The sequence below is a fragment of the Megachile rotundata genome, chromosome 2 (genome assembly GCF_050947335.1).
Source record: "Megachile rotundata isolate GNS110a chromosome 2, iyMegRotu1, whole genome shotgun sequence".
Classification (NCBI taxonomy): domain Eukaryota; kingdom Metazoa; phylum Arthropoda; class Insecta; order Hymenoptera; family Megachilidae; genus Megachile; species Megachile rotundata.
This window is the reverse complement of record NC_134984.1, coordinates 23,628,938-23,656,203: the sequence shown is the minus strand read 5'-3', so window position 1 is coordinate 23,656,203 and position 27,266 is coordinate 23,628,938. Positions and strand designations below refer to the sequence as shown.

General features: G+C 35.9%; 2 protein-coding genes and 2 long non-coding RNA genes across 9 annotated transcripts; 1 reads left to right on the top strand and 3 right to left on the bottom strand.

Annotated features, from left to right (window-relative positions):
• Nucleotides 1–778: 778 nt before the first annotated feature.
• Nucleotides 779–2,852, bottom strand: LOC143263999 (uncharacterized). Its single transcript, XR_013037334.1, has 2 exons — nt 2,173–2,852; nt 779–1,602 (listed from the first exon to the last, which is right to left on the bottom strand). It is a non-coding gene; the product is annotated as an uncharacterized LOC143263999 (long non-coding RNA).
• On the top strand, nt 964–23,048 carry jbug (filamin-type immunoglobulin domains fbug). Of its 6 annotated transcripts, none has more exons than XM_076529032.1 (40): nt 964–1,115; nt 3,080–3,521; nt 5,234–5,358; nt 5,550–5,680; nt 5,744–5,957; nt 6,028–6,145; nt 6,241–6,428; nt 6,582–6,737; nt 6,807–6,948; nt 7,025–7,230; nt 7,290–8,814; nt 8,898–9,033; nt 9,108–9,187; nt 9,293–9,460; nt 14,409–14,555; nt 14,642–14,869; nt 14,931–15,245; nt 15,326–15,544; nt 15,635–15,955; nt 17,274–17,495; nt 17,588–17,775; nt 17,844–18,048; nt 18,124–18,261; nt 18,340–18,513; nt 18,586–18,893; nt 18,959–19,187; nt 19,270–19,398; nt 19,465–19,680; nt 19,751–19,927; nt 20,006–20,245; nt 20,321–20,464; nt 20,587–20,745; nt 20,826–20,974; nt 21,049–21,235; nt 21,312–21,574; nt 21,647–21,818; nt 21,890–22,108; nt 22,187–22,383; nt 22,475–22,777; nt 22,868–23,048. In XM_076529032.1, exons 2-40 carry the CDS (start codon nt 3,137–3,139, stop codon nt 22,934–22,936), a joined length of 8,892 nt encoding a protein of 2,963 aa, XP_076385147.1. In that variant the 5' UTR covers nt 964–1,115; nt 3,080–3,136; the 3' UTR covers nt 22,937–23,048. The 6 variants fall into 6 exon arrangements, 4 of the variants coding, with proteins under 4 accessions (XP_076385147.1, XP_076385146.1, XP_012149359.2 ...); XM_076529031.1 differs by having other exon boundaries at nt 977–1,267; XM_012293969.2 differs by lacking the exon at nt 964–1,115 and adding an exon at nt 1,596–1,952.
• Nucleotides 9,787–13,110, bottom strand: LOC105663645 (uncharacterized). Its single transcript, XR_013037333.1, has 2 exons — nt 12,304–13,110; nt 9,787–11,847 (listed from the first exon to the last, which is right to left on the bottom strand). It is a non-coding gene; the product is annotated as an uncharacterized LOC105663645 (long non-coding RNA).
• On the bottom strand, nt 22,509–27,266 carry LOC100876332 (ribosome biogenesis protein BMS1 homolog). The gene is made up of 2 exons (XM_012293973.2): nt 26,220–27,266; nt 22,509–26,138 (listed from the first exon to the last, which is right to left on the bottom strand). Exons 1-2 carry the CDS (start codon nt 27,071–27,073, stop codon nt 23,189–23,191), a joined length of 3,804 nt encoding a protein of 1,267 aa, XP_012149363.2. The 5' UTR covers nt 27,074–27,266; the 3' UTR covers nt 22,509–23,188.

Here is a 27,266-nt window from a genome sequence, read left to right as displayed (position 1 = left end):
AAGTACGCGAGTAGTGATCGATGTCGCATTACATTGAAAGTATTATTTATTATATTATATATTGAAAGTATTATTTACTATATAGAAATGATTTTTTTAATTCTATAAATGTATAGAATACGATGAAACAATCAGAAATTATAATTGAATTATGTAACGGACACACACGTAGATTAAAGGCTTTGCTTACCAGTCACTCGGAGATTTCAATGCTTGGTAAAGAATATCGGATCAATTACAGTCATTATTGAAATCATTTCTGTTTTGTTTTGTATCCTACAGCCTGTTTACTACGTGTAATTCAAATTTATACGACTTATTCATATTTTCGAATAATTATATTACACATAAATTTTGTTTAAATATCCAAATCTTTTTCTAACGAAATGGCATTAGAGATGTATTACAAGTTAAGTATAATTATGAAATTTTACTAAACGAATTAAATGAATATTTATTTAATGGGATACTTTGAATTACATCGATAATTAATTCGTCTCATTTACGCCTGTATCTAGACTACCTGACTAGTTTGAATCCGACAGGTGCCACCACCTTGCGGAATAATTTGCGTGATCTAGTAACAATTTCAGTAAAGTATCAATGCGGAACAAATAGGGTGTTTACCTAGTTATAAAGAAATCGCCAGAAATAGATAAATATCTGTAGAATTTTAAGTATTTGAATGTTGACAAATATTTCTATTAACTTATGAAGGATCGAATGTAGTTCAGGATGTGGATATCACCAGTGTCAAAATCAAAAAAGACGAAATAAATGTTTTTTACGAGTTTACTTTATTTTCAATATTTGATGGATTATTTCCCTCTAATCGTATTTCCTAATAACTAAAGAATATTTGTATCCATTTGAAAATACAGTCGGAAATATAGGGCCCAAAGGTGGTAAGTACATAACTATGTTCATTACAATCGTGTGTTCCAACGGTCTTGGAAAGCGATTGTGTCGAGCGGCGTGGAAGAAGGGGATTTTCATGTCGGTTCAGTGAGCTCATGCACGTCGAACAACACTCGTCGGCAACGGCACGATCCGGAAATCTCTGAGACCAAAAATGGCGTTTCTCGTGTAGCTTATTACCACACCGAAGTATTCTGGTATGATTGATTAAAGAAGTGAGCTCTGTCGAAAAGAACATTGCATAAATCGAGGAATAGTTTTATGAAATTTCGTGTCCAAGAAGCCTCTTTACAGAACAGTCGACGTAAATATCGGTTCACATGCCAAACATTCTTACATCTTTAATTATGTGAGTCCATTACGTGAACGTGCTTTGTGCCTAAGATTTTTAGTCCGACAAAGTGAAACGTTATTCTTCACGATTCAGATTTTTAAATACTTTCACAGTATCCCTTTTTGTGTATTCTTTAAACAAACCAACCTTAAATCGCGCTCTTTTGCCGAAGATTTCGATTGGTCGATTCATCGATCATTGGCCAATCGACGGTACTTCTCTTGAAATCTACGATTTTTCTTCTGAAAACGGACGTTATCGTTTTCGGGAAAATTTTGATCGGTTGACAGAAACGATCTCGTTTAATTATTCGAGATTTTTGCCAAAATTTCAGTGGAATTCAATCGATACTGAAATATATAAATATACCAAGTGAACTTTAGTTAAAAAAAAGTGTGAAGAATCATATACGGTGAAAGTGTTAGAAAAAGAGCTGAATTTTGTGCGTGCAAGCATCAGAGGCGCAAGCGTGTAATACCGATATCTATCAGTGCTCTATTGAAGATTCCCACGTAAAATAGTGGAAGAAGAACGTGTTTCACTCTTTTTTATATTCTTATAATTAATCGAATTTTCGTAATACGTTATCGTTACGTTGCTATTTGTTCCGTCTACATTATGTACAGAATAATGTTAAATAAGTTGTTTTACCAGAAATGTGTTTTGCCTAATTTACTTTGAACATAAGCCAACTCTGTCAGTAAGTTTAATCGCAGTCAAGTTTGCCTTTGTTTCCGTCGTTCTATCTGATTTTTTTTTTTTTTTGCTTAAAATTGCACGTCACGTGTCTCGTGTTCGAGTTAGGGTATCGAATTACAATTTTAATGTAACCGAGTCTAACGTCGAAATAAGGACGAAAATCGATAGCACGGTTAGTCGAGAAATTTACTCATTTCGGTATAAAATTTTTACGCACTTACGCAAGCTTCATCGGTTGAACAGGATTTTAAGACAACAGTGATGTCATAACACAGCGTAGCGCTTCGAAGCAATACCTTCGGCACGTGTAGCTGATGTCACGCTAATGTATCATGTGTTAGCAGTCTTAGGATGTCTTAGCATCGATAATCAATATTTTTATTCGTTACTGAATATATGTATCTTACATGTCGGTCGGTCTCTCGATTTTTCCTGTAGAATGCTTTTCATGGAAAAGAAGGAGAAAAAAGTGGATGAAGTATATCTTTTCTACGCTTTCTTGTTTCTTTTCTCCCGACTGTAACTGTACAAGATTCAATGAATTCGTATGAAATAGCGGAGCTGTGGTAGTTATTCAGTTTAAAGGATATGTGCGAACTGCCAAGATACATCGATGATCAGAGATGTTGCAGTGTTCGCGTAGACGCGTAGACACTTTCACCGTGAGAAATTTTTTAACGAATTCATCTCATCTTAAGTAACTAGAGTATTGTGACTAACCGAATATTCTTTTATGCGAAAATGCATGATATTGTCAATTATTACTAAATTGAAGCCTGAAATATAATTTTCATAGCGTGGCTAATATCATTTATCAGCCTACTTGACCTATGGTTAACGTTCCAATTGTTTCGACAGAGACGACTAATCGTTCGAACGCGTTCTATGTCTTTCGACAATAACCAGAGTTAGGATCGATACAGCATCGATTTAATAGCAAATAGTATCGGAACCGTAGATACGAAAAAGAATTGATATTTACTTTCTCAAAAACTTCGATATGATGTACGAATCGTATAAATATCATCAGCATGTATCGGCATAGGTTCGACCGCCACTGATAGCCACTTTTTTATTCAGTTCGGTTGACCAACGTTGTTGGTAATTGGAGTTTCTTTTTTACCTTAGATCTATTGGTTATTAGCCGCGTCGATAGTAATAAGTGGCCGCGTGGTGTAATGTTGAATGAAAGAAACAAAAATGGAATTGACCGAACAATTACGACCCGAGGAGTTGGTGGGTTTGGTAGCCCGGTCCGCGGAAGGCACAGCAGCCAAAGGGATGCCCATCAAAGGACACGAAGATCTATGGGTAGAAATTCAAGCGAACACGTTTAGAAATTGGGTGAACGAACATCTAAAGCATGCCGCAGATATCGCTGACGGTCCTGTAATCGATCTCGCCGAAGATTTTCGAGATGGTACTCGACTTTGCGCTTTGGTAGAAGTTCTCACTAAACGCCGTTTGCCGCGATGGAATCCTAGACCGGCTAATCAGCATCATCATTTGGAAAACGTATCGACCGCTCTTCAAGCCATCGAAGCCGACGGTGTAAAACTTGTCAATATCGGTGAGTTAACTTATTTAAATCTTTACATTGTTTTTTTTTATTTTTAAATATTGATATAGCAAAAGTCTTAACATTTGTTTATCTTTGTCTCGAAATTCTCAAGTTATGGATCACCTGATTTGTGACATTCATTTTTCTTTTTGTGCACTTTTGACATAAGATTCATTTTCTTTAAGATCATTTTTTGCATACTTTAAGGTCACCTGTGCTTTTTTAAACGAAGTTACGTACAACTGCATTTCTATTGTCGCAACGTTGTAATCCATGAGAAGGTAAATTCAATGACATAAGCCCATGTACGTCTATGTTGATCTTCGGGTGATCATGAACCAAAAATAATCGGGTTTGTATACTATAGAATAAAGAACGCAATAGTTAATGGCAATAGTAAAACACTTTAGGAAAAAAACACGTAGCTTATTCTTACGAGTCCATGTGTCGATAACATAATTAAATGTGGACCATCGTTACGAAACGTTGCATAAGATTTATTAACGAGTTCTAGTGTATAGTAATTTCTAATTCATAAGCAAGACATTGCAATTATATTTCGAAAGAAAAAAAATATACAGTTGTCACGTCACTGCTTGCAAATTGAACTTCGAGGTCGTTGCCTTTCTTGTGTTCACTCGGCGCCTACGAGACCGTTCAGTACCATTACAATTACACCCCTCTAACCACCGATTAATTTAATTTCCAATGTATGAGCGATAAAGCGACGCGTCAGCGATTAATCATACACATATACAAGCTAAAAGAAATATTTTCGAGTTGGAACAAGAATGCGTTAATATCTTGATCGAGATTCTTGCGGAAATAAAAAGAGCTGCTCATTCTGGAAAATATAAACGAGGAAAAGTTAATATACTCGTACAATTAATTACGTAATAATAATACAAATGTACGATGTTAGCAATTTCCGGTAGAGCAATAAATTCTTTTCCGAAAGCATTTCTTTAAACGTTTCCGTTCATACATGTAATAATATGTAAATCTATGTATGTAATGAGTCATGTTTTTCCAACGCAAATGCCTGGAAGCTTTAGTCTACGTATGGATAAATCGCTTTTTCGATACCCATTTTTGCCTCTAACATAGAGGAATTGTCCAACGCGTTCCACTGATATTTAAATGACCTTTTCCACACTGCCAGATCTTGATGTTCCGAAGCTTTCTATTACATATTGTTTTGGACAAAAGTTAAAATAGTTTATTTATCTAATTTGATGCGTAAACGTAGGAAAAGATCGATATCATTGAATAAATACAGGTCCTCATATTATTTATGCATGTTTTTACAATAGAATGTCGTCGACATTACTCGACGTTGTGTCAATGTGCGCTTAAAGTAAATGAAGAAAAACGTACAACAAAAGCAAATCCTTTGCTCGTGTTCGTTTAGCGTAAACGATCATAAATCGGAATCCCGTTGAAGTAAAACGCGTCTAATTGAATTAAATTGAATTGAAAACGGCATCGAATTAGATTACGTTACAATAGGCGAACATTTCTAAATTGCGTTGAATCTGCCAGGTGTTACTGTGATATTGACAATGAGTATCGTTTCAAAGGATTTTAATGAGTGCCACGTGATTGATCAGTTCAATTATCGCGGCGTATGTTTTTTTACGAGCAAGATTCAACTCTATGGAAAAAAATAGTATTTTTTTATCAACAATGGAAAGTTATCGTTTGAATTTTGTTTGTTGCAGGTAACGTTGATATCGTCAATGGAAACTTAAAATTGATCCTTGGTCTAATATGGTCACTCATTGTACGGTACCAAATAGGCAAGTCCAAGTTCCCTCCAAGGAAACTCATGCTGGCATGGCTCAAGGTCGGTATACGTAATTGCACAAATAACCTTGCCGCATCGCGACTACAATCTCGATGTAAACATATATATAAGAAAAAATATACTTGTTGAGCGGGATATTTTGCCGAATATGATGCGTAATAAACATTATATACCTTCGTTTATAATTTCTTCCATTTTACACAGCATATAAAAAATGAATTTATTTACAGGCTGTTTTACCAGAATGCAGAGTAAACAATTTTACAACAGACTGGAACTCTGGAGTATATCTAAGCGCGTTGCTCGATTATTGTCAACCAGGTCTGTTCCCTCATTGGCGTCAACTTGATCCTAATGACAGGTATAAGAATAAATTTCTGAAGAATGAAATTCAGGAATTGTAATAATTATGTTACATTCTCAGCGTATACAATTGTCGGAAAGCTATGGAGATTTCAAAACGCGAATTCGATATACCTATGGTACTGGAACCAGAGTACCTTGCATCTCCATATTTGGACGAACTATCGGGAATGACCTACTTATCGTACTTCATGAAAGAAGGTTCACCGGGTTTTCATGCGACATTGCAATGGGTTAACTCGCAATTACCTCACCATTCGGTACAAAACTTTACGGTGAGCATTCGCTCGTTAACATCACGGTTAGGATAAACGTGTCTTTTTACTATCCGATCAATCCCTACAGACTGATTGGAACGATGGTAGAGTTTTGTGCAGTATCGTCAGAAATTTGGGCGGGCCTGCTCCAGCTTATAATAAAATCAACACTGACCCTTCTGCATGGGAACATAATATACAAATGGGTAAGCATCGATATAATCGTCTAATTTGTCTCTTGGCATACGAATTATTTATATTTCTAAACGTGATATCAGACTTTTCTCATATTTCCTCGAAGGTATCGACGGAGGTAAGAAACTAGGCGTGGAACCTATTCTCAAGGCAAAAGACATGGCTGATCAGAACGTAGAACATTTAGGCGTTATGGCGTATGCGGCATACTTTCAATGGGTGAAGCCTCGCCCTCAAGCGAGCAAACAAATTGTTGTGCACATAGACAGCACTTCCGCTCGGGTGCAACAACCGGTTAGTTCGTTAACTGTTGTTTCGCGCTAATTTGTATTGTTTCAAAATATCGTCGCAATGAGTTGTGCCGTGATCGTTAACATACTTATTTATTAAAGATAAAATAAGAAAATGTTCTAACGAATGTTGACTAATAATATTCGTTATCTTCAGGCACACTTTAAATTGGAAATTCTTACTAAAGAGGTAAATACAAGGGAAGTACGTGGGGAAATAATAAGTCCCACAGGACGAGTAGAATGTAGGCTCACTTGGAACGGAGTTCATGGCAAAGGAACCTTTGTACCTACGGAAGTTGGAATGCACAAAGTTCGTGTCACTAATTTTAAATATATAAACAAAATTAACAAATAACATTGTTTACCATCTATATTTCAGTTAATGGTGTATAATGACGGAGAGTTAGTAGATGGATGCCCTTATTATTTTAGAGTTTTACCTCCTTTGACTAAAATAAAATCACCTGGCATGGATCCGTGCGCTATAGGATCCATCGTCGAAGTTCTAGTCAATAGTTACGGTGAGCATTGTACCCGATGAAATAACATTTTCACAGACAATAAATATATCGAAATTGCGTAAAATAAACATTTCAGGAACTAGTCATGATGGCATTGATGTAACTGCATGGTCACCAACTGGAAGATCTTTGTCGTGTCCAGTTAAAGAAAACGATGGCGTACATACCGCCACTTTTCAACCCGATGAAACAGGAGAGTGGAGTATCGCGATAACTCATAAAGGAAATCATATACAGGGCGGACCTTTTACCTGTTTCGTATTTGATCCCAATGGGATAAAGGTAAACCGATTTTTAATATCGTTCAATGAACAATTATGATGTTCGATAAATATTTGCAGCTATTGGACACGGATGGTGCTATGCCCGGTCAACCATTTTCATTCATTGTCGATGCAACAGGAACCGGAGGTCTTGGTGACGTAATAATAGATTTAGTTCACGATAAACAGTCCGTCGCCTTTAGAATAGAAGATTTTGGACACATGCAGTATCGGGTGATATTTGTCCCATCTGATTCCGGAAAGTACAGAGTTTACGTATACTTCAATGGTTCCGATGTTCGAGGCTCTCCGTTTTCTATCCGAGTGGGGACTCAAAAAGGATCGAGAAGGTCAAAGGAATCTACGTCTAGCCTTGATAGAACCAAATTATCTTCGTTAGAAAGACGAATGAACGGTCTAAACGTTGCGGTGGAAACAGATCGGTCCAGTCCTGTACAAAAAACCTATTCTTCGCCAACGTATAAATTATCGAGCCCTACTCAACACGCGCGCGATTATTCTCCTGTACGTCAGATTGCTTCCGTGTATAAAGCATCGAACAATTATTCGATAGACAACTCTAATTCAACGTATCATACATCGACTTCGTTTAATCGAGCTAGATCTCCGAATCATGGTCACAGTCCTGTTTCGCGAAATCTACATAGTCCATCCATGATCAAAGAAACGAAAGAAACGTATTCGAGTACGACGTACAATCAGTCGAGATCTCCGACCGTACAAAGTCCTAGTTTTGTAAAAGAATCAAAGGACGTTTACGCGTCAAACACAGTAAATAGATCTCGTTCTCCCAATCCAAGTCCGACTACGTATGGCTCAAGATATTCGCCAATTATTAAGGAATCCCGGGAAATTTATAGCTCCGGATCTTTGAAGAGATCTCGATCACCGACTCAAAGTCCAATGGCATATCGCAGCGCGACGCAAAGTCCAGTTAATAGGAGTTTCAGTCCAAGAAGCAACGACAGGGATAGTTTCAATAGGAAAAGTTCTATGGATAATGGAACCGTTGACACGAGTAGTAACGTTAGAGTGTCATCGATGGTTGGTGGAACCTCGAGGCGAGATTCATGGGATGCTATCGAAAAAACAAAATCTTTGTTATCTTATGGTAGCCTAGAATCCCTCGCGAATCTGGCCAATAGTTCAGCCACATTTGAAGATACCTCGAATACCTCGAGTTTTTTCAATAATAATTGCAAGAATACACAGAATTATAGTTCAAAGAATATGTCGCACACGCATCACAGTTCTTCCAGTTACGTTTCAAATCAAAAACTTTCAACTTCCGATTATGGCACGTCTCAAAGATTTAACAACGAAAACCACAATGCTCGAACGCAGGTACAAACGCACGGAATTCTTAAAAATAAAACTAATAATTATTACAAAGGCGTGGATACGACAGATGGAACGCAAGAACGATATCTCGACAACGGTGTTTCCAATTATTCGTCGACGCAAGGAAGATCTTCTGAACTTGTAACTGGAAATGCGTTAGAGATGCTGCCGATACACAGACCGACTACCTTCACTCTTGATTCAAGCGTAGATCCAAATAAAATTGCTGTCAGTGTTACTGGTGAGTTTTTTATGATACTCTGTAAATAATATAAATATTAAATCGTAACATCTGTTGATAAAAAAGTTAATGATTCGTTTCAGGTCCCAATGGCAAAACAATTCCTGTGCAAAAATCAACTCTTCGGGGCTTAACGTATACGATAATTGCAGAAGAAGTTGGTGAACATATCATTCAGATTCTAATAAATGGCCAACATATCCAAGGTTCTCCCTTTAGGTTTGTAGATAATAAAACTACTAGAATAACGTGTTACGGATAAATAAATAAAATTGAATCGGTTATTGCTTCAGATCACAAGCATATAACGCGCGTGCAATCCAAATTGGGAACATTCCGAATGGCGTTGTCAATCAACCAGTCGAATTTGAAAGTATGTGTTAAAGTATATTATAAATATTATTATAAAATAAAATATGTATATTGCATAGTTCATATATATATTATTGCAAATATATTTTTCATATTTCTTTTGTAGTTGACGGATCTAAAGCCGGATCTGGAAATTTAGAAATTCTCGTAAATGGTGGTCATGTAACTAGTTTTGTCAGGGCGTTAGGTAGCCAACGATTTTTGGCATCGTTTGTACCTCACGAAGCTGTTGTACACCTCGTAGAGATGACATTCAACGGTGAAGTTGTCCCCGGTAAGTCTCTTTTTCTTATGTACGCATATGCATAATTACATACGTATACGTAATATATTAGTAAAACTTAAGATCGAATTTCAAATAAGGCATTGTTATTTTTACATTTATAAATAAAATGCAGAGAAGGATGCGTTGAACGGTAAGATTTTAAGTATTTATAAACCTGAAAGACTGAATGGAAATATTATCTTTTTTACACGGAAATAGTTGCTTCGTTTCCATTCATCGAGCAACTTTCGTCTTAACTCTGTCATCATAAACTATTATTAATCGTAAAAGAAATATTTTAGCGAAAGTAATTTATCAGTTGACAAAGTCCTACGATCGTGGTAGTCATATACTAGGATATATTTGTTCAAAGATGTATTTATCTACAGTTATTGTATAATACTTGGCATTTGTCAACCGTATGATCGACAACAAGGATTTAATTTTTGTATTGATAAATACTATTTCCCTTTCTATCTTGATGAAAGTACCTATTTAAAATGTTCCCCCACCGCTTGATGGGGAGGTACTAATGCCTGCTTCAGGTCATCGGTCAGGTCATTGACTTACGATTTCACGCATCCACGTGATGTTCCACTGACACATATACGACGTCATCGTTTCCTTTCCTTCTTGAATTTTTTTCCTTTCGTTTATTTAACGAAGCATAGTGTACACGTTATGCCTATTTCAATAATCTCGTTATACAATGTTACCGTATAATATCGTACTTTAGTTATCTTATTTAATAATTTCTTTCCTCGATGTTACAAATAGGCCTCCAGGTAGTTAATATGGAAAATACAAACTTTAAGAAACAGATAATATCTTTTTTTAATATGGAAGTATTCTTTTTCCTATTTATCGACATAATTTCTTGTTATGCCGTTTATTCCAGTTTATTACAGATGTCCAACTTTTAACCGGATTCACGCTACGTCATTGCAAATCTACAAAGAATATTACATATTTAGATGCTGCGTAGAGAAATGCATTCCGCAATTGTAATTGCACGTTGCACGTGGCCTACAATGTTATAAGAAAGTTTGTTAGAGTTCTATTAAGTGCTTAACGTGTTTCATGCATCAACACCGAGCTGTTTCAAAATATTTATTGCACCGAGTTCCGTTAAATCAGAGATCAATTATTAAATATTGATACAATTTTATTTTCATAACGGATAAATATTGAATTCCGTATCAGACACTCTTTTTAAACGTACGTTGTGCAGCTCGGTGTTAGCAGTCACGGACGATCAACGTGACATTAAAGCAGTTAATGCTTTTATCTAGCGGTATTAGCGACCAGTTTGCATAATATTCGTACATTATCAGCTAAAAAGGAATATCGTGAAGATCGTAGGTGTGGTCACGATGGTAAAGTCGTTATACGCTCATAGACGTATTTGGTTAGGAACAAGGATAGTCGATCCCTACCTACGTACATGTAAATATAATTCCTGTTCGTGCCAGCTCGCAATGATTTTTATAATCTATCACATAATTTTTCGATTTCATTCTCATACTTGTACGTATTAATTAGACGAAACAATGTAAATAATAATTATCGTTATACAACATGGAATCGCATTCGTAATGTCACGAGTAAATGCAAATTATTTCGCCGATGCGTTTTAATAACGAGAATCTTCTATTGGTACATACACGATCGTAACATTCCTATGATTCGTAGGATTCGTTAATTACAGTCCCGTTTTTGTGTAATCTTATGCAAGACCGTGCATGCCCTGCACCGTTATTAGTTATCGAGGAAGAAATGTTTGCGGTTGTTTCGTTCGCCAAATAACTTATGGCATGGTGACACGTGGAATGCGTTCTTATGCGTTTTACCGTGTCAGACACGACATTGCTAATTTCCCTATTCCACTTGCTTTGTCTTTCTCTACTTACGAGCGTCCCAATTCGGCTTCTTTAACTTTTCTTTAGAAATTCTTTCTAAATCAATTTGAGCATACTTTTAATCATCCGGATTAAAGGTTTTGTAATATCGATACGAATTTTTAATATGTTCAAAATAAATTAGATTTCATTCTAATTTATTATAAGTAAGAATTTTTCGATTTCTAAATCGAAAAGCCAGTCCTAAGGCACATGCCTTGTTTCCCCGATATTACGGGCAAGTTTGCTCATGAAGTCAATGATTAAAATTACCAGTTAGTTATGACGCGCAAATCACCGTATCGCTTGATGAGAATACATATCGACTATGAAAGTATCGATTATGCGTTAATTATGCTACCATTCGTGCAGCGACAAAGCAAACTATAGTATATTACTCTTACATAAGTTTGTTGCTTTTGATGATCAATATGAAATAAAAAGAATTAGTATCTAATTCTTATAATCGCATTCTTTATATGATTTTTCATTCGTGTCCTAAAAATATGACGATTTCAATGAACAGTAACAAACGATTTTGCATAAGAAAGATGTTATGAAATATTAATAGTATCGATAAATCCCACGCTTGTAAAGTTGAATCACAATTGCTTCAAGGAAACAACGCGGTAGTATATGTATATACGCATTTGCTAACACTCATTCAATTCAATTGATTTCAATTTGTTCTCGTATAAACGATAGCTTGTCCCTAACTATTTGCGATGGGTTTTCAGCTATGTTCGAACAAACAATAGATCCGGAATATTCGATAGAGAAACGAAAGGCTTTTTCGAAAATTTTTAAACGAGTTACTTTCTGTGCGACCCGTTATGTTGGGGAATGCAGCAATTCTTGAGCCACAGTCTCTTCAACCTAACTCTTCTCGTTAAGAATGTAGCGCAAAGTGATTCTCAATGAAAATAAAATAGCTTAATGTTATCTTTAACGTACATGAACTTGAACCTGTAAAAAGTATCAGGAATTCCTTTTTTTATACACTTTTTATTTGCACAGCAAAGACATGTTTCTATTTTGACCTTTCTTGCGATAGACGAAACGATGATTTTGTCAAAATATGACAATTGGCAGGACTAACTTTTTTAGGTTTCTCAGTGTTGAATGCGAACTTGAACACCATTGAATCAAACGCGTATGTTCACGACACATTCCTAACATTTTCTAGTTCGAGTCGCGTTGCATACGTACAAGACTTGTTTTGACATGCGTTTCGCGTAGTCGAGCGTTCCGTATTGGAACTCGATTATTAATTAGAATCTTGATGAATAGACGATTGCACTTTCGTTTCTAACGTTTTTCTTTACTATACCGATCATCGATCATTCTCGATTATAGATGACACTCTTTCTTTTATCTTGGTTACTTTAAAGTAAGTCAATGTTGAATGCAAACAGTGAGATTTCTATTTGCGGCCGACCTTAAGGTATCGAAATACGCAGATCAGGTATCTCGTGAACGTATAGAGTATAGACTGTAGCCGGTTGAACGAGCAAGAAACGAATGGGGAGAACATGATCGTATTATGTTCTTTAAACGCCCCGTTCTACGTTGAATAATTTTTTAAATCGAATCTAAACCCAAAAGTGACTAAAATAAACTTGTATATACTGATCTTTCAGCGTTTTCATTTCTTTGTCGTCCGTGTTAACGGATTCCCGATTTAATAAGTATTTTATCCTTTATCCTTTCGAATATAAAGCATATTTTTAAACTCCCGCCTTAAATTCATTATAATAGTTGTTGTTAACGTGTATTATTTGGCATTTTAATATTATACAAAGTTGTAACATTATATACAAATTCACAACTAATCATTCATTTTCTTCGAAAACAATATTTTTAGAAAACTAAAAATTTTCCGCTCCATATTCTAAATATTGGTAAAAATGATCAAATAAATAGTTTTATCGAATATTGGTTACAACTCATTTATTCGTATAGTTATTTAGAAAACTCAAGTTTATAAATTAAATTGTTATGACTGAGGTATAATATAATAATAACATAACAAAATTAGCAAGAATGTTTGTTAAGGTTTAATATAGAATAAATATAAAAAAAGTAATAGTACACTCGTTGTGTGTACACCGAGAAAAATACGGTCCTGGTTTTGGGTCCGAACGGCAACCCATAGCCCGCAGTGGCAGCTACGCTCTGTCCCGTCGCTGGACTCGTTTGAGTCTGTCGTGAATCGCAACCTGCTGACGTTTCTTCGTCAAGAAAATCGACATTACAAAATTCTTCGGCTCTTTTAAACTATTCAACTCGTTTTATTTTCTGCCTCCTTTAAAAAGTTGTATCATAATGGATTTCCGAGAGAGTCATTCGCAATTAGTGTTTGTTGAAAGTCGTCGTATAATCATATTAGTTTGCGTGCAATTGTGAAAACTCGATACCTGTTCGTGCTTATGGCCGAGATCGATGTGTATTCCATAATGGAATTTTATTATTAATCGATATATAGTGTGTCTTATTAACAACGTTGTGGAGTTTAGTACATCCATAACTTAATTAAGTTGTACATTCATTTTTCCTTTAAGGTTTTCAGCGTTTTTCAGGTTTTTTAATCTAAGATCAAGGGTGATCAGGGTAATTTAGTTTTCCATATCTTACACATAATTACGCAAATATTAGCTTCTTTCTCCTAGAATTTGAATAAACTTAGCTTCATGAACTTTCCCGCGATGATTATGAAAGTTATTTCTTGTCTGTGATCTGCGCGTGTCCTTATATCAGGTACGAAGGTTAGAAGGCATTTGATTGGAGTTACGTTGTACTTCCGGAAAACTAGAATTTGATTCAAAATACTGTGATTGCGAACAAATATTTTGTTGTTTCGAATAATTCGGTATCTTATATTAGCATGTAATAATTAAAAAATTCTTCTACTATAATTAAATGCTGTGTATGAAATATGATTTTGTGCTAGTGCAGTGTTTTATATAATTTAGTAAATCTAAGGAAACATATTTCATGTAATTTATTTGTATTATTTATCGAATATTTATGTAGTTATAATATTATTAATAAATTAATAGGATCACCGTGGCGAGTAGGCATCATGCCAGCACCAAAAATGTCAGTGATTGGGGATTCCATAAGGTTGGTCCCTGCCGGTAGTCCTGCACTCTTTGAACTTTCTGCTCTTGGTTTTAATAGTAATGAAATTGATGTTCAAATTATAAGTAAGTGAATAATAAAATAATACATGTACTCAAAATCATACATAATTATAAACTTCTTTTTGCCAATGTATAATAATTATTTTCAGCACCTTCTAAGAGACATATACCAGCAAAAATTAATGAAGAGCCAGGACGCCTTGGAGAGTTTCGAGTTGAATTCACTCCAGTAGATGTAGGCAGTCATCTTGTGGAAGTAACCATCGCTGGACAGAAGCTACCGGCAGGACCCCTCGTTGCTAAGGTGTACAACAGCAGTTTAATTCAAGTTACTGATATACCTAGTGCTGTTGTAGGACATGCCTGCCAATTTAGAGGTAATTATAGATGTTTAATAATTAAGAATACTTTACTTTTTCTCATGTCTTCATTTTATAGTTGATGCTAGTGCTGCTGGTGAAGGGCAACTTGAAATTTCTATTAACGAAGGAGAGGTACCTAATCATGTTCAGGTAGTAGGAGGAGGTTGTTGTCTCGTATCTTTTACGCCTGAAATTGCTAAACCACACTACATTGATATAAAATTCAATGGAGAAGCAGTGAAAGGATGCCCCTTTGTTTGTAATGTATCTGACACGAGTAGAGTAACATTAAGCTTAAATCATCTGGAATTAATCCCAGTGGACCAACCTGCTAGTTTTCATATGGGGGTTGATGGCAGTGGGAGTGCAGAACTTGCAGTTTCTGTAAGAGGTTAGTGGTAAAAATTCTGTTATGCATTGAGATTTTGTAATTTGATAAATTTTATAAAGTACTAAATAAATATTTTCCAGGGCCAAATAGTGAATTACCTGTTAAAGTAACTGGAGACATAAAAAGTGGTTTTACAGCAGAATTCACTCCAAAAGACGTTGGCGTTCATTCGATTAGTGTTGAATATAATGGTCATCCTGTAAATGGCACACCGTTTTTAGCTAAAGCATTTAATGCGGATAAAGTACTGATAGGCCCTGTTGCTAGAGGTAGTGTCGGTCAGCCAACGCATTTCACCGGTAAGCAGAAGAAATATCAAAGTAGAAGTTATTTTAAAATAAATTAATGTAACTATTTTAAGACCTTTGTATATTCTTCTTCTTCTGTAGTTGATGCGAGTCAGGCTGGTGAAGGAAATCTAGAAATTACAATATCAGCTCGTAGTCAGAATATACCTACACAAGTCACGCCACAAGGAAATGCTCGATTCTCAGTTAGCTTCGTACCATTTGAAGCATGTGAGCATATCATAAACATAGCTTTCAATAAACGAACTGTACCAGGCTGCCCGATTGTAACTCGGGTAGGTGGTGATAGTCATGTAACAGTGAGTGGGCAGGCATTGAGCAGTGCTGGGTTAGGACGACAAAGTTATCTTACCGTCAGTAATGTTGCCGGTAGCTTGGAAGATTTAGAAGTTAATGTTGAAGGTAAATCTATTTCTCTTTCTTCTTGTGTTATTGCTAATATTCTACCTCGATTATGTGTTTGTGTGTGTATAGCGCATGCATATCTTTCAATTCAAATTTGTATCTTTATTATTTTTGCACAAATATCACTTCCTTTACGGTGATATCTTATTTTTTAAGATCGATGTTCTTTTACATCTAACATTCTAATCCAATATTACAAAATTTTTACAACTTACGCACAGTGGTTTCACCGATGACCGAAAGTATATAAGCACCTTCTATGTTTCGTCTACCACCATCATGTAAAGTTCTTGAATTTTTGTTTGTTTTTAATAATTCATTTAGTTCACATTTTGTGTCTTAATTATGGTGGAAACTTGCACGAAGTTCTACCTCTGTGTTTTTCTATCTTGTTAATCTTTAGCTTGAGAGCAATTCTCTCTTTGTTGCAGGTCGGCCAGCTTTCAGACTACGACATTACTAGACTTCTCAAACAAAACTAATTTCATTCTTATCTTAGTAATGGAATATAATAAATAAATTGGTGGTGGGTTTCTAACATAACATCTTCTAAAATATTGCATAGAGATAGTTTTTCGTACTGTTCTCTTTTTAATCGTTAGTTACCACCTTAAAATATTATTTGGGCTTTGGTTCCACTTTAGTAGATAATTTATTAAAGCGGTGACTAACATTTCACTATTTCAATTTTTGTTACCGAACCAAATTAAAATATGTATTACACGTGCGACACCCATTATATGGTGCTATGCATTTATAATTTTAATTCATAATTGTCGTGGTACTCGAGTATAGTTTTTGAAATTGATGTTTTATACATTGCTTTAATCAATGTGCCAGTGCTATCATTTATTTGAGTAGTACATATTTAGTTTTTAAGTAAAGAAAATCAACAATGCAAAATCGATCTCTTAATTGCTGACGATTTTCTAAATTTTCAAATATTTTGGTTTCATTTTAGTCTGTTCATATCATTCTGATATCATAATAACATTCAGTAACAGACGTACAATTAATTAACCATTAATCTAAAATTAATTACCACGTAATACCTTTTATTACCATTAAACTAATCTTTTTTTCGAACTTAGCGCATATTTATGCATTTTTAGCAATCATTTTGTCATAACAATTCATATAGATATATATTGCATTTTTAATCAGATATTGCTTATTGCAATTGAAAATTTAACATCAAAAGAAAACTTTTCGAACGCGCGTAAACCCCTGATCATTTACTTTTGGTGTCCTGCTGATCCACCTTAGTAGTTGGCTGACTAAATTGTATTAAACAACTAACCGGCGGACTTGATAGGACCCAACGGACAGGCCGTACCCGCTCAAGTCACTGACAACAAAGACACAACATGCAGCGTAGCATTTACCCCAAGAGTAGTTGGAGAACATAGAATTTCGGTAAGCCATCGGAATGTTCCTGTGATTGGTAGTCCATTTAGCTGCAAAGTGTATGACGTGACTGCTATCAAAGTAAAGGATGCTAAATATGGTGTTATAGGAATGCCTGTAACTTTCTTAGGTATTGTCTTCATATTTCGAAATGTTTTAAGGTACATTATATGGGCACCAAAGGTCACAATTTTTTGAATATTTTTTTCTTTTCCATTTTAGTCGAAACTAGTCAGGCTGGACCAGGTAACTTGGAAGTAACGGTAAATGGTGGTCGTGTACCTACATCTGCTCAAGCACAAGGACCACACACGTATGCAATATCTTTTACACCCAGGGAGCCAATTATACATACTGTGGACTTGAGATTTAATGGAGAAGATGTACCTGGTAGCCCTTTTAGCTGTCAGGTATTATATCGTCATTTTTTTAGAAAAGTACGAATATAAGAAAAGAGTAATTGTTTATAAAATGTTAGGTGAGCGATACGGCAAAAGTAATAATCACCGAAGGGCTTGAGAAAGTATCTGTAAATCGTTTGACAACATTTTCGATAGAAGCAGATACTTCTTTAGGGATACCTGCAGTAGAAGTTCTTTCACCTACGAGAGAAAGTTTACCGGTTCATGTTAAACAAAGTGGACATGGCTCTTATACCGCGGGATTTACACCAAAAGATGTCGGTACGTGAAAATTCTATTCGAATATAAGAAAAACTATGTGTATGAACAAAATATATACATATATAATATTGATAGGCGATCATAGCGTTGAAGTGAAATTAAATGGATCGCATGTCGAAGGTAGTCCTTTCTTGGTAAAAGCTTATAACGCAGATAAAGTAAAGGTAACAGACATAAACAGTGGTGTTGTCGGGAAACCAGTTTTCTTTAGCAGTAAGTGGTACCTTTTTCTATAATAATTTATTATACTTTCATTCTAATTTATCTATGTACATTTTTTTTAAATTTTAGTTAATGCTAGCCAAGCAGGTGCCGGTAATCTTGAAATCATTGTTGCTGTAAATGGTAAAAATGTACCGAATTATGTACAAAGTGAAGGAAACGCAAAGTTTAGAGTTAATTTCAAACCTCAAGAAGCTGCTGTACACAGTCTAAGTGTTCGTTTTAATGGAGAACCTGTTCCGGGTATGTAATTGTTTATTATTACTACACATGTATACAATTGTTCTGTAATATTAAATGTCTCTTTATTTTTAGGCTCGCCATTCAGCTGCAAAGTGGTCGGTGCCGGCCAAGCTATAATTTCAGGTCACAGTTTAAAAATGGGAGCTGTAAAACAATTGATATCTTTCACAGTAGATCCACAAGCTCCTTTAACTAACTGTGACGTAATTGTCACACCTCCATCAAACATATCGCTTCCTATTACAATAGAACCTGTGGATGGAAAATATAATATTAGTTTTGTACCGATGGAAGTAGGCAGACATAATATCAGTGTACTAGTGGATGGCGAACATGTGAAGGGATCTCCATTTGCTTGTAACATTTATGACGTTACAAAGGTAATTTAGTTAATATGTTTGGAAATCGTTTATCCGATAACATAATTTAATACAAACTGGTATAGGTACACGTATCGGGTCTTACGGAAGCATTATTGGGCCAAGCAACAACATTTACAGTCGATGCTGCAGAAGCTGGTGAAGGCACATTGGAATTAGTAGTTAGTACAGAAAATAATACAGTTAAAGCCGAAGTAGTTGCTTGTGCACGTGGCTTATATGATGTAACATTTGTTCCTCAAACTACTAGCACTCACTACGTTAATATCAGTTTTAACGATGATAACGTACCAGGTTTGTAATTTAGATAGTCTTTCTCTATTAATTAACGTTAATAGTAATGAGATCATAAACGGCTGTTATTATTGTTCATTAGGAAGTCCATTTAAATGTCCAGTAGTTAGTACTATGTTAGATGGACCATCTATGATTCGAGTTGGTAATACAGCATACATGGATTTAGAAATGCCGGGTCTAGAGGGACCTGTATCTGCTGAAGTAACTGGTAATATATTTTCGTAGTATTAACTTTTAAGCCTGATATGTTTTTAAATAACATATTTAATAATAGGTCCTGACGGTATAATTATTCCATGCACGTTGACAAAATTATCGTTAAATTTATATCGGGTAGAAATTCGAACACGGCAGGTTGGAACATACAGTGTAATATTTAATGACGGACACAAGATGATTAGTTCTCAAACTCTTCAAGCTTTCGATCCAGGAAAAATAGTGATAAAAGAAGTGTCGGATGTAGTTTGCCACCGACCTGGTACTATTATAGGTATGATAGATATAGTTCTAGACACACGTGTGAGAGACACTCTTCTTTTTTATAAATAATTTACGCGTAGTGGTTGCACCAAAAGAAGCTGGTCCTGGAAAATTGTCCGTAAATGTACGCGCTGCCGGATCTGATGTCGATAGCGTTGTCAGAGAAGGAGAAAATGGTCTTTATGAAATAATTTTTCATCCTACACGAGCAGCTCCTCATAGGGTTCATATAAAATATAACGAAGTTCACATATCAGGTACATTTACAAATATTAGCTGTTTCTTTCTCCTTTCTGGGCTTATCTTACGTTACTTACCGTGTAATTTCATTTTAGGTAGCCCCTTAGATGTAACAGTTCGTAGTCCAACTGGAGGAAGAGAGGTAACGGCAACAGGATTAGGACTGTACCAATCATGTGTCGGGAAAGTAACTTCTTTTACTATTGAAACATTGGGACGCCCTGGAAAAGAATTTGATGTTGTAATTAGTGGACCTCAAGGCAATGCAGTACCAGTTCGATGCTATCAACACCGAGATGGAAATTTGCTTGCTGAATTTACTACAAATACTGTTGGTGAGTGTTAAGAAAAATCGATAAAAATTAAAATGATACTCGTAACACTGTTTTAAAAATATATTATTCCATCAGGAACATACAAAATTGATGTTTTGCAAGGTGCAAAACCAGTCTTAGGTTCACCCTTCTTCTGTCAAGCTTTCGACGTTTCTAAAGTAAAACTACAAGAACTTGGTCCTATGACAGTATCTGTACATGATCATATTGCATTTAAAAGTACGTATTTGAAATAAATTTATATGGTACGTTCGGTGTATTATAAACATATTATATGTATCGTTTCGAAGTAACAAGTTAAAACATTATTTCATTATGTTTGTGTCCATAAATAATTACAGTAATAAAGTCGGATGCTGGAATAGCGGACTTGGATGTAGTAGCAACAAGTCCATTAGGCCAAGAACTTCCATTACAAGTTACTCCTCTTAATGACGGTGCTGAAATGATTGAATTTTCTCCTAGTGTACCTGGCACTTACATGATTAATATTACATACGGTAAGATTTATCTTTATCTTAATAAACGTTAACTATATTTGGGCGTAGAAATTAAGTCTTGTTACGTTTCCCGTATCTAGGAGGCTGTCATATACCTGATAGCCCGGTAATGTGTACGGTTGATGCAGCTGGACAAGCTCGTGCAAAAGGAGAAGGATTACTAAGCGGTCACGTAGATAAAGCTGCACATTTCATTGTTACTGGTACAAGGAGTCCTCCAGCAGTTCAGGTATCGATAAATAAATGAATAAACTTTTCAATTTATATTTTTGAGTTCTATGAGTACTATCTGTTTGGGATTAGGTTGATGGCCCGGATAGTGTTTCGAAAGCGATCATTGAAGCTGGAGCTAATCCTGGTACTTGGAACGTATCTTATATACCAACTGAAGTTGGAGTATTTGATATTAGAGTAGTTTCCGCCGGTCAACAACTTCCTGGATCTCCGTGGCATCCAAAAATTATAGACACACGAAATCTTCGCGTAATCGGTAAATAATAATTTACAATAAAAAAAAAATGAAAAGACTAAGAATATTTAAAGACATTTTTTCTTTTTTCACTAAGGTGGTTGGTCGGCCGTATGCGACGATCTAGGGCGATTAAAATTACATCCTTCGAATAAAATTAGTTTCGATACCGCCGAAGCAGGACCTGGTGAACTTTCTGGGAAAATAGGAGATCATGCGTTATCTTTTGAAATGACGTCAAATAATAGACTGAAGCTTATTCCGCCGCAATTAAATGGTGGAGAGTATCGTTTAGAAATATTGTTCAACGGCGTACCATTTCCAGGAGTCCCAAAATTAGCAATTGTTCAAGATCTCGAGGTACATGATATACGCATTAATTAAACATTATATCAGTTCGAAATAATTAATGCCTTTTCTTTTTATTTTTAGCCACCTATCCAAGATACAAGTCGAGTTCTGCTGAGGGGAAGAGGTTTAACGTCAGCTAAATGCGGAGAAGAAGTTAGCTTCACTATAGACGGCTCTCAAGCCGGTAGTGGAACACCTAAAGTGCAACTTTTTTCACCAACCAATGAACTTAATGTAATGTTGCAACATTTAGGTAAGTAGTTTGTTAGGTTTTCTAGCAATGATACATTTCTATTTAAAATATGATTTTAATTTTCTATTCAGGAGACAGCGTTTATCGAGCCAGTTACATACCATTAACTCCTGATCCTCTTTTAATGACTGTGTCTTGGAATGGAAGACAGTTAAAAGGATGTCCTTTACAGATAAACGTAACGAGTGCGGCTGATGCATCGCGAGTTATTTGCTCCGGGGATGGATTAAAACATGGCATCGTGGGACAAGAAATAAGGAGTTTTATCGATACAAGACGTGCGGGACCTGGTACGTAAATTGATCTCGTAAGGTGTAAATTTAAAACTTACTAGTATATTTAAAACGCGAATATTTCTCAATGTCTAGGTGAATTAACGGCACATTGTGTGGGGCCGCATAAAGTAGCATATTGCGAATTATATGATCACGGCGATGCAACATTCACTTTAAACGTGAAACCTCAAGAAGCTGGACGTCATGCGTTGACTATAAAATATGCCGGAGAACATGTTCCGGGTTCTCCTTTTACGTTACGTGTTTCCGGAGCACCTGATGCTTCAAAGGTAGTTATATGTAGTGGGATTAAGCGTAATAAAAGAAATATAGTTTTATTTCGACGAAAACTAATCGATTGAAAAATGCTTCCAATTATAGGTTCGAGTTTATGGGCCAGGAATCGAACACGGAGTATTAGCAACGTTTCAATCACGATTTATTTGCGATACACGTGGAGCTGGTGCCGGTCAGCTTACAGTAAGAGTACGAGGCCCTAAAGGAGCGTTCAGAGTAGAAATGCAAAGGGAAACTCAAAAAGATCGTATAATACTTTGTCGATATGACCCAACAGAACCAGGCGATTATAGGGTCGAAGTTCGTTGGGCAGGTGTTCTCGTACCGGGATCTCCGTTTCCCGTTAAAATCGTGGACACGCAAGATGAATTATTAATGTTAACGCAGGTAAGATTAAAGTAACAAAAAATGAACGGAAGTTTACGAACGCATTCGGATTATTGTGTAGACATGAACATGTTTACTAATTGATTTTAGGGTGGAGATAACTATTCAACAGGACACCATACCATCGCGTCATGGCGTGGATCGCAAGCTATATTATAAGATTATTACGCATAAAGTTGTTATTATTTTGTATGAACTAATAATATATTTTCATAATATATAATTCTATTGTAACTTATCTAAATGTTTACAATAAAATGTATTTTGACAATTTTTGTTATTTTACAAATATGTACGTTTCAATTCTCCATGGAAAATGTAACGTTTATTATATACAAAGCAAACAAATTTGTTTGATACAAAAGTAAACATAGAAATTTAACATTTCTTTATTTTGAATAGCCTACAATATTACCGTTTATTCTTTTTTTCCAATTTACTAAGTTCTCTGAACACGTGCTTTTTCAATTCTTTTTGTCTCTTAAGTTTACGTTCCTCTTCCGCAGTAATCCGAGTTCGAAGTGCCGCTATTCTTTGTTTCGTAGCTTGTTTCAGCTGTCGTTGCTTATGGACATAATTAGTTCGGATCATCGTCATCAATTTCGCTACATGCTCCTCTTTTGGTTCACGCACTACAGCAACTCTGTTATCTCTGAATTTGGGTGGCAGTAGACCAGAATGTGGTCCTAATTTTGGTTTATCCTTATACGGAAGCTCTTTCTGTAAACTTCGAGGAATTACCAATGGTTTAAATACTTTCGGTTCTCTCTCAATAGGCGTGTACATGGAATCTGTATTAGCTGGCACGCGTATATTCCTCTCCCTCTTCAACTGACCCGTTGTTTTCATTCCCTGCCAACGATTCTTTTCGTCGGGCGGTAACAGAAGCGATGTTACAGGATTATAAAACTTTGGGACGTCCACTTTGTACCACGTTCGGCAAAAGACAATGTCACTCAAGAGTATTTTATCCTCGAACGTGGCGCGGAAGCATCCTTCAGGTTTTGATACTGCTTTTTTTATTTGACCGCGTATACCGGATACAGTTTTTATCTTAGCACTCTCGAATTTTGCCACCTCGAGCACTGAATTAAACATATCTTTAATAAATGCTGTCTTTTTATAAATCTTTAACGGAACACCAGTGAGTTTTAACTTTTTCATGATTTGCGTGCTCTTGTCCATCTCTACGATCGAACCTGTTGCCGCTATCCTAAATCCTGGTATCCTAGTCGCAACATCCTGAATGGCCAAAACTCCTGTGCTCTGGGGAGTAATAGGACCCCAAAAATGTGCCATGCACGCAACGTGTTCTGGTGTATATTTCAACATTCTGTTTTTTAAATTATCTTCTAGTTTCGAAAAAATTGGTAACGTCTGGAATCGTCTCCAACCTATGGACAGTATCAATGGATCCTTGCTTTTCAGTATCTTTGAATACCACCGATGTTTTTTTATCCTTGTTTGTACATAGCCTATGTTCTCTTCGCCGTGTAAAAGCCCACCGATAATCAATGGATAAGTGGGATCTAAATGGGTGATAAGTTCGCAAGGTACTGTTTCTATTTCGACGCGTACGTACATACCTGGGCGATAACCTTCCAACTGTACCCTGACGTTATCGTCTACTCCATCAAACTCTGATTTGTTCAGATTCGATTGCTTTTCCACCTCTAATTTTAGCTCGTCGTAGTACGTTTTTGTTTCTCCGTTATCGTACTCTGAATCAAATTGTTCTTTCAACTTTTTCTTCTTTTCCAAAAGCTTCCTCCTTTCTTCTTTCTCGTCCGTTATCGATGATTTTGATTCTTCACCTTCGTGTTTCTCATTAGTTTCCAAGTCTTCAAAGTCTCCGTACAACTCTTCGTCATCCATATCATCTAGTTTCAGAAGTTCCTCTGCATCTTCCGAGTCTTTCCATTTTCCCGTTACGAAACGATTCGTTACGAGTACCTTATTTTCTTCTGCCAACCAATCTCGTGGAGTGTCCGTGAAGAATACGGATTCTTCTTGATTCTGTACCTCTTTTTCCTGTATTTTCTGTTTTTGCTGTTCTTGAACTACGCGAAAGATGCCACCTATTTCCTTCTCATCATCGTTTCCGTCCTCATTATCCTCGACTTCCTGTTTTTGCAAGTATGCTTTATCATATACTCCGTACACGATTTTCATTAGATTCTTATTGTTTCGTTGACGATTTTCAAATGCTTCTTTTGCTTTCTCGACTAAATTTGATTTCCACTTTAATTCATCTGCAATTTCTTCTTCATCCTCCATTTCTTCATCTTCCGTTTCTTCGCCTTTCATTTCTTCATCGTCCTCTTCTTCATCTTCCATTTCTACATCTTCTTCTTCTACGTCATCGTTTTCATTTTCGTTTTCTTCATAATTCTTATCTTCGAAAGTTTCATGCTGAAAATCAGTTTCCTTGTCTGAATCGTATACTTCTAATCCAGTTCGCGACTCTGTATCGCTAAGTTCGTCAAAACTTTCACTATCGCTATCTGGTCTTTTGTTAGATTTATTTAAGCCAGAATTTAATTTACTTAACGCTTCCGTGATTTTATTTTTTATAGCGATATCAGATTCCTTACTTAAAGAATGATAAACTTCTGTAGTATTCGATTCCGTTGAAGCGGTATTGGTTTTAACATTATCAGTTTCTTCTTTCGTATCATCAAGATCACTGTCTTCCGGATCTGAATTAATTATCGCGGCCTCTTGCTTTTTACGTTTCACATTTTCTAATCGAGATATTTTATTTTTTCTTTTCGTACCTCGATCTTCGTGCATCTCTTCAAGTTCAGTATTATCTTCTACTTCGTCCGCGTCGTTACTTTTCTGGATTTCTTCCGATTCTTCTTCGTCGTTATTTTCGTGATCGCTCTCATCCGATACATTGTCGGAAGATTCTGCCGTTTCAGTATTAGAGAACAAAACCTTTCTTCTAACTCTACCATTGTCGATTACAGTTTCTCCGACATAATTCCCAAAATTTTCATTTATATCTTGCGACTTTATCGGAGCAGTGTCACTAAATAACTGCAGTTCGCTATGTTTTAATTTTTGATCGAGCGTCTCCTGCGTATTCATTAAAGCTCCAACCAAGCCCACGTCTTCTTCTTTGTGAGAATGACTGCCACCTAATTCAACATATACTGCATCTTTGTCGTAAACTATTCCACCAACTCCAGAAAAGGGTGCGTAAATGAGTCGTTCTTTTTCGACTAAGGCACGTTTTTTCAGTTCCTCTGGCAAAGGACACGGGTCTGGCAAAAAGCTAACATCCTTAATTTTTAAATCGCCACATCCTGGAATATGTATGGATGTTTCTTTGTTCAGTGGAACTCCTCTTACGTACCTATTACAAAAATGTTAAATGAATATTTTATTACGATAGAAAATGGTATTTGTATACGTACATAAACAAGATACTACATACCCATACAAACTAATGGTTCTATCAACCTTTGGATTTTGTCTTATTAATTCTGGTGATGTCAAATCTTCTACTCTATCTGCAAGAATATAGGGATGCGTGGAACGCCATGTCAAGGGTCTAAACTTCATTACCGATATAAATCTTGCCAAATTTTTAATCTCTGTACGTAAATATTCATCATGAAGTAATCCAGACAAATAAAACAATTTTGCTCCAGCATAAACTTCTGTCCAAAACCTCTGTTTTAACGTTTTCTTGGTCCTCTTTAATTGCTTTGCATTTTTTATTAAATCCAGATGCGTCAACACACCCATAATTCTAGGCATGCCATGAACTTGACAAATATTTAAAAATTCAAAGATTTCCATTTCAAAACCAAAAGATGCATCTATTAGGAGGAGCACTAGATCTGCTACTTTCGCGATATCTATCATACTGTTTATGTCGTTGTTACATTCCATGAAAGTAATTCTTCGTTTCTTACCAGAAACAATGGTAACTGGACCAAGTATGTTGGTCAACGGTTGTCTTACATAACTTTTAATAAGACATTGAATTACCAATGATTTACCTACTTTTGGGGGACCAACGACGGCAACTAAAACCGGTGGTGGTTCTACAGGTGTTCTATCAACTAATGGTATATGCTGCTTTTTTGTTTCAATATCTTGTTTCCGCCTAAACCGTCGCTCTGCTTTAATTGCAGAATTAAATGTAAACGCTTTTGGATTTTTTTGTTTATCTGATAATTCTTCTACATGCTGCTTCTTCGCTTTCTTTTTCTCCGCTTTACGACCAGCATTACGTTCTCTATGAGTCCTGTGGGTTATCGTTTCACCCGATTCGCTCGCCATTTTTAATTTCTTTATAAAAACGATTGCTTAAGAATTAAAAACGCCTCCTTTTTTAACCCAATTTCCTCATTTTTACAAATATTTATGTTAGCGATTAAGGTTATGTTATATTCACATGTTACACCTGATCCTATAATCACGTTCATGAAACAGCAATAGCAAAATCAACACCACAGAGTACACCAGAGGCGAC

What these genes read in the sequence shown, in the direction of transcription:
- LOC100876332 (XM_012293973.2), bottom strand. Translation starts at nt 27,073, where the DNA reads ATGGCGAGCGAATCGGGTGAAACGATAACCCACAGGACTCATAGAGAA. An exon ending in AGAACCATTAGTTTGTATGG is followed by an intron (nt 26,139 to 26,219) that starts GTATGTAGTATC and finishes TTTTTGTAATAG; the next exon opens with GTACGTAAGAGGAGTTCCAC.
- jbug (XM_076529032.1), top strand. Translation starts at nt 3,137, where the DNA reads ATGAAAGAAACAAAAATGGAATTGACCGAACAATTACGACCCGAGGAG. An exon ending in GAAACCAGTTTTCTTTAGCA is followed by an intron (nt 18,262 to 18,339) that starts GTAAGTGGTACC and finishes TTTAAATTTTAG; the next exon opens with TTAATGCTAGCCAAGCAGGT. An exon ending in ATTTACTACAAATACTGTTG is followed by an intron (nt 20,246 to 20,320) that starts GTGAGTGTTAAG and finishes TTATTCCATCAG; the next exon opens with GAACATACAAAATTGATGTT.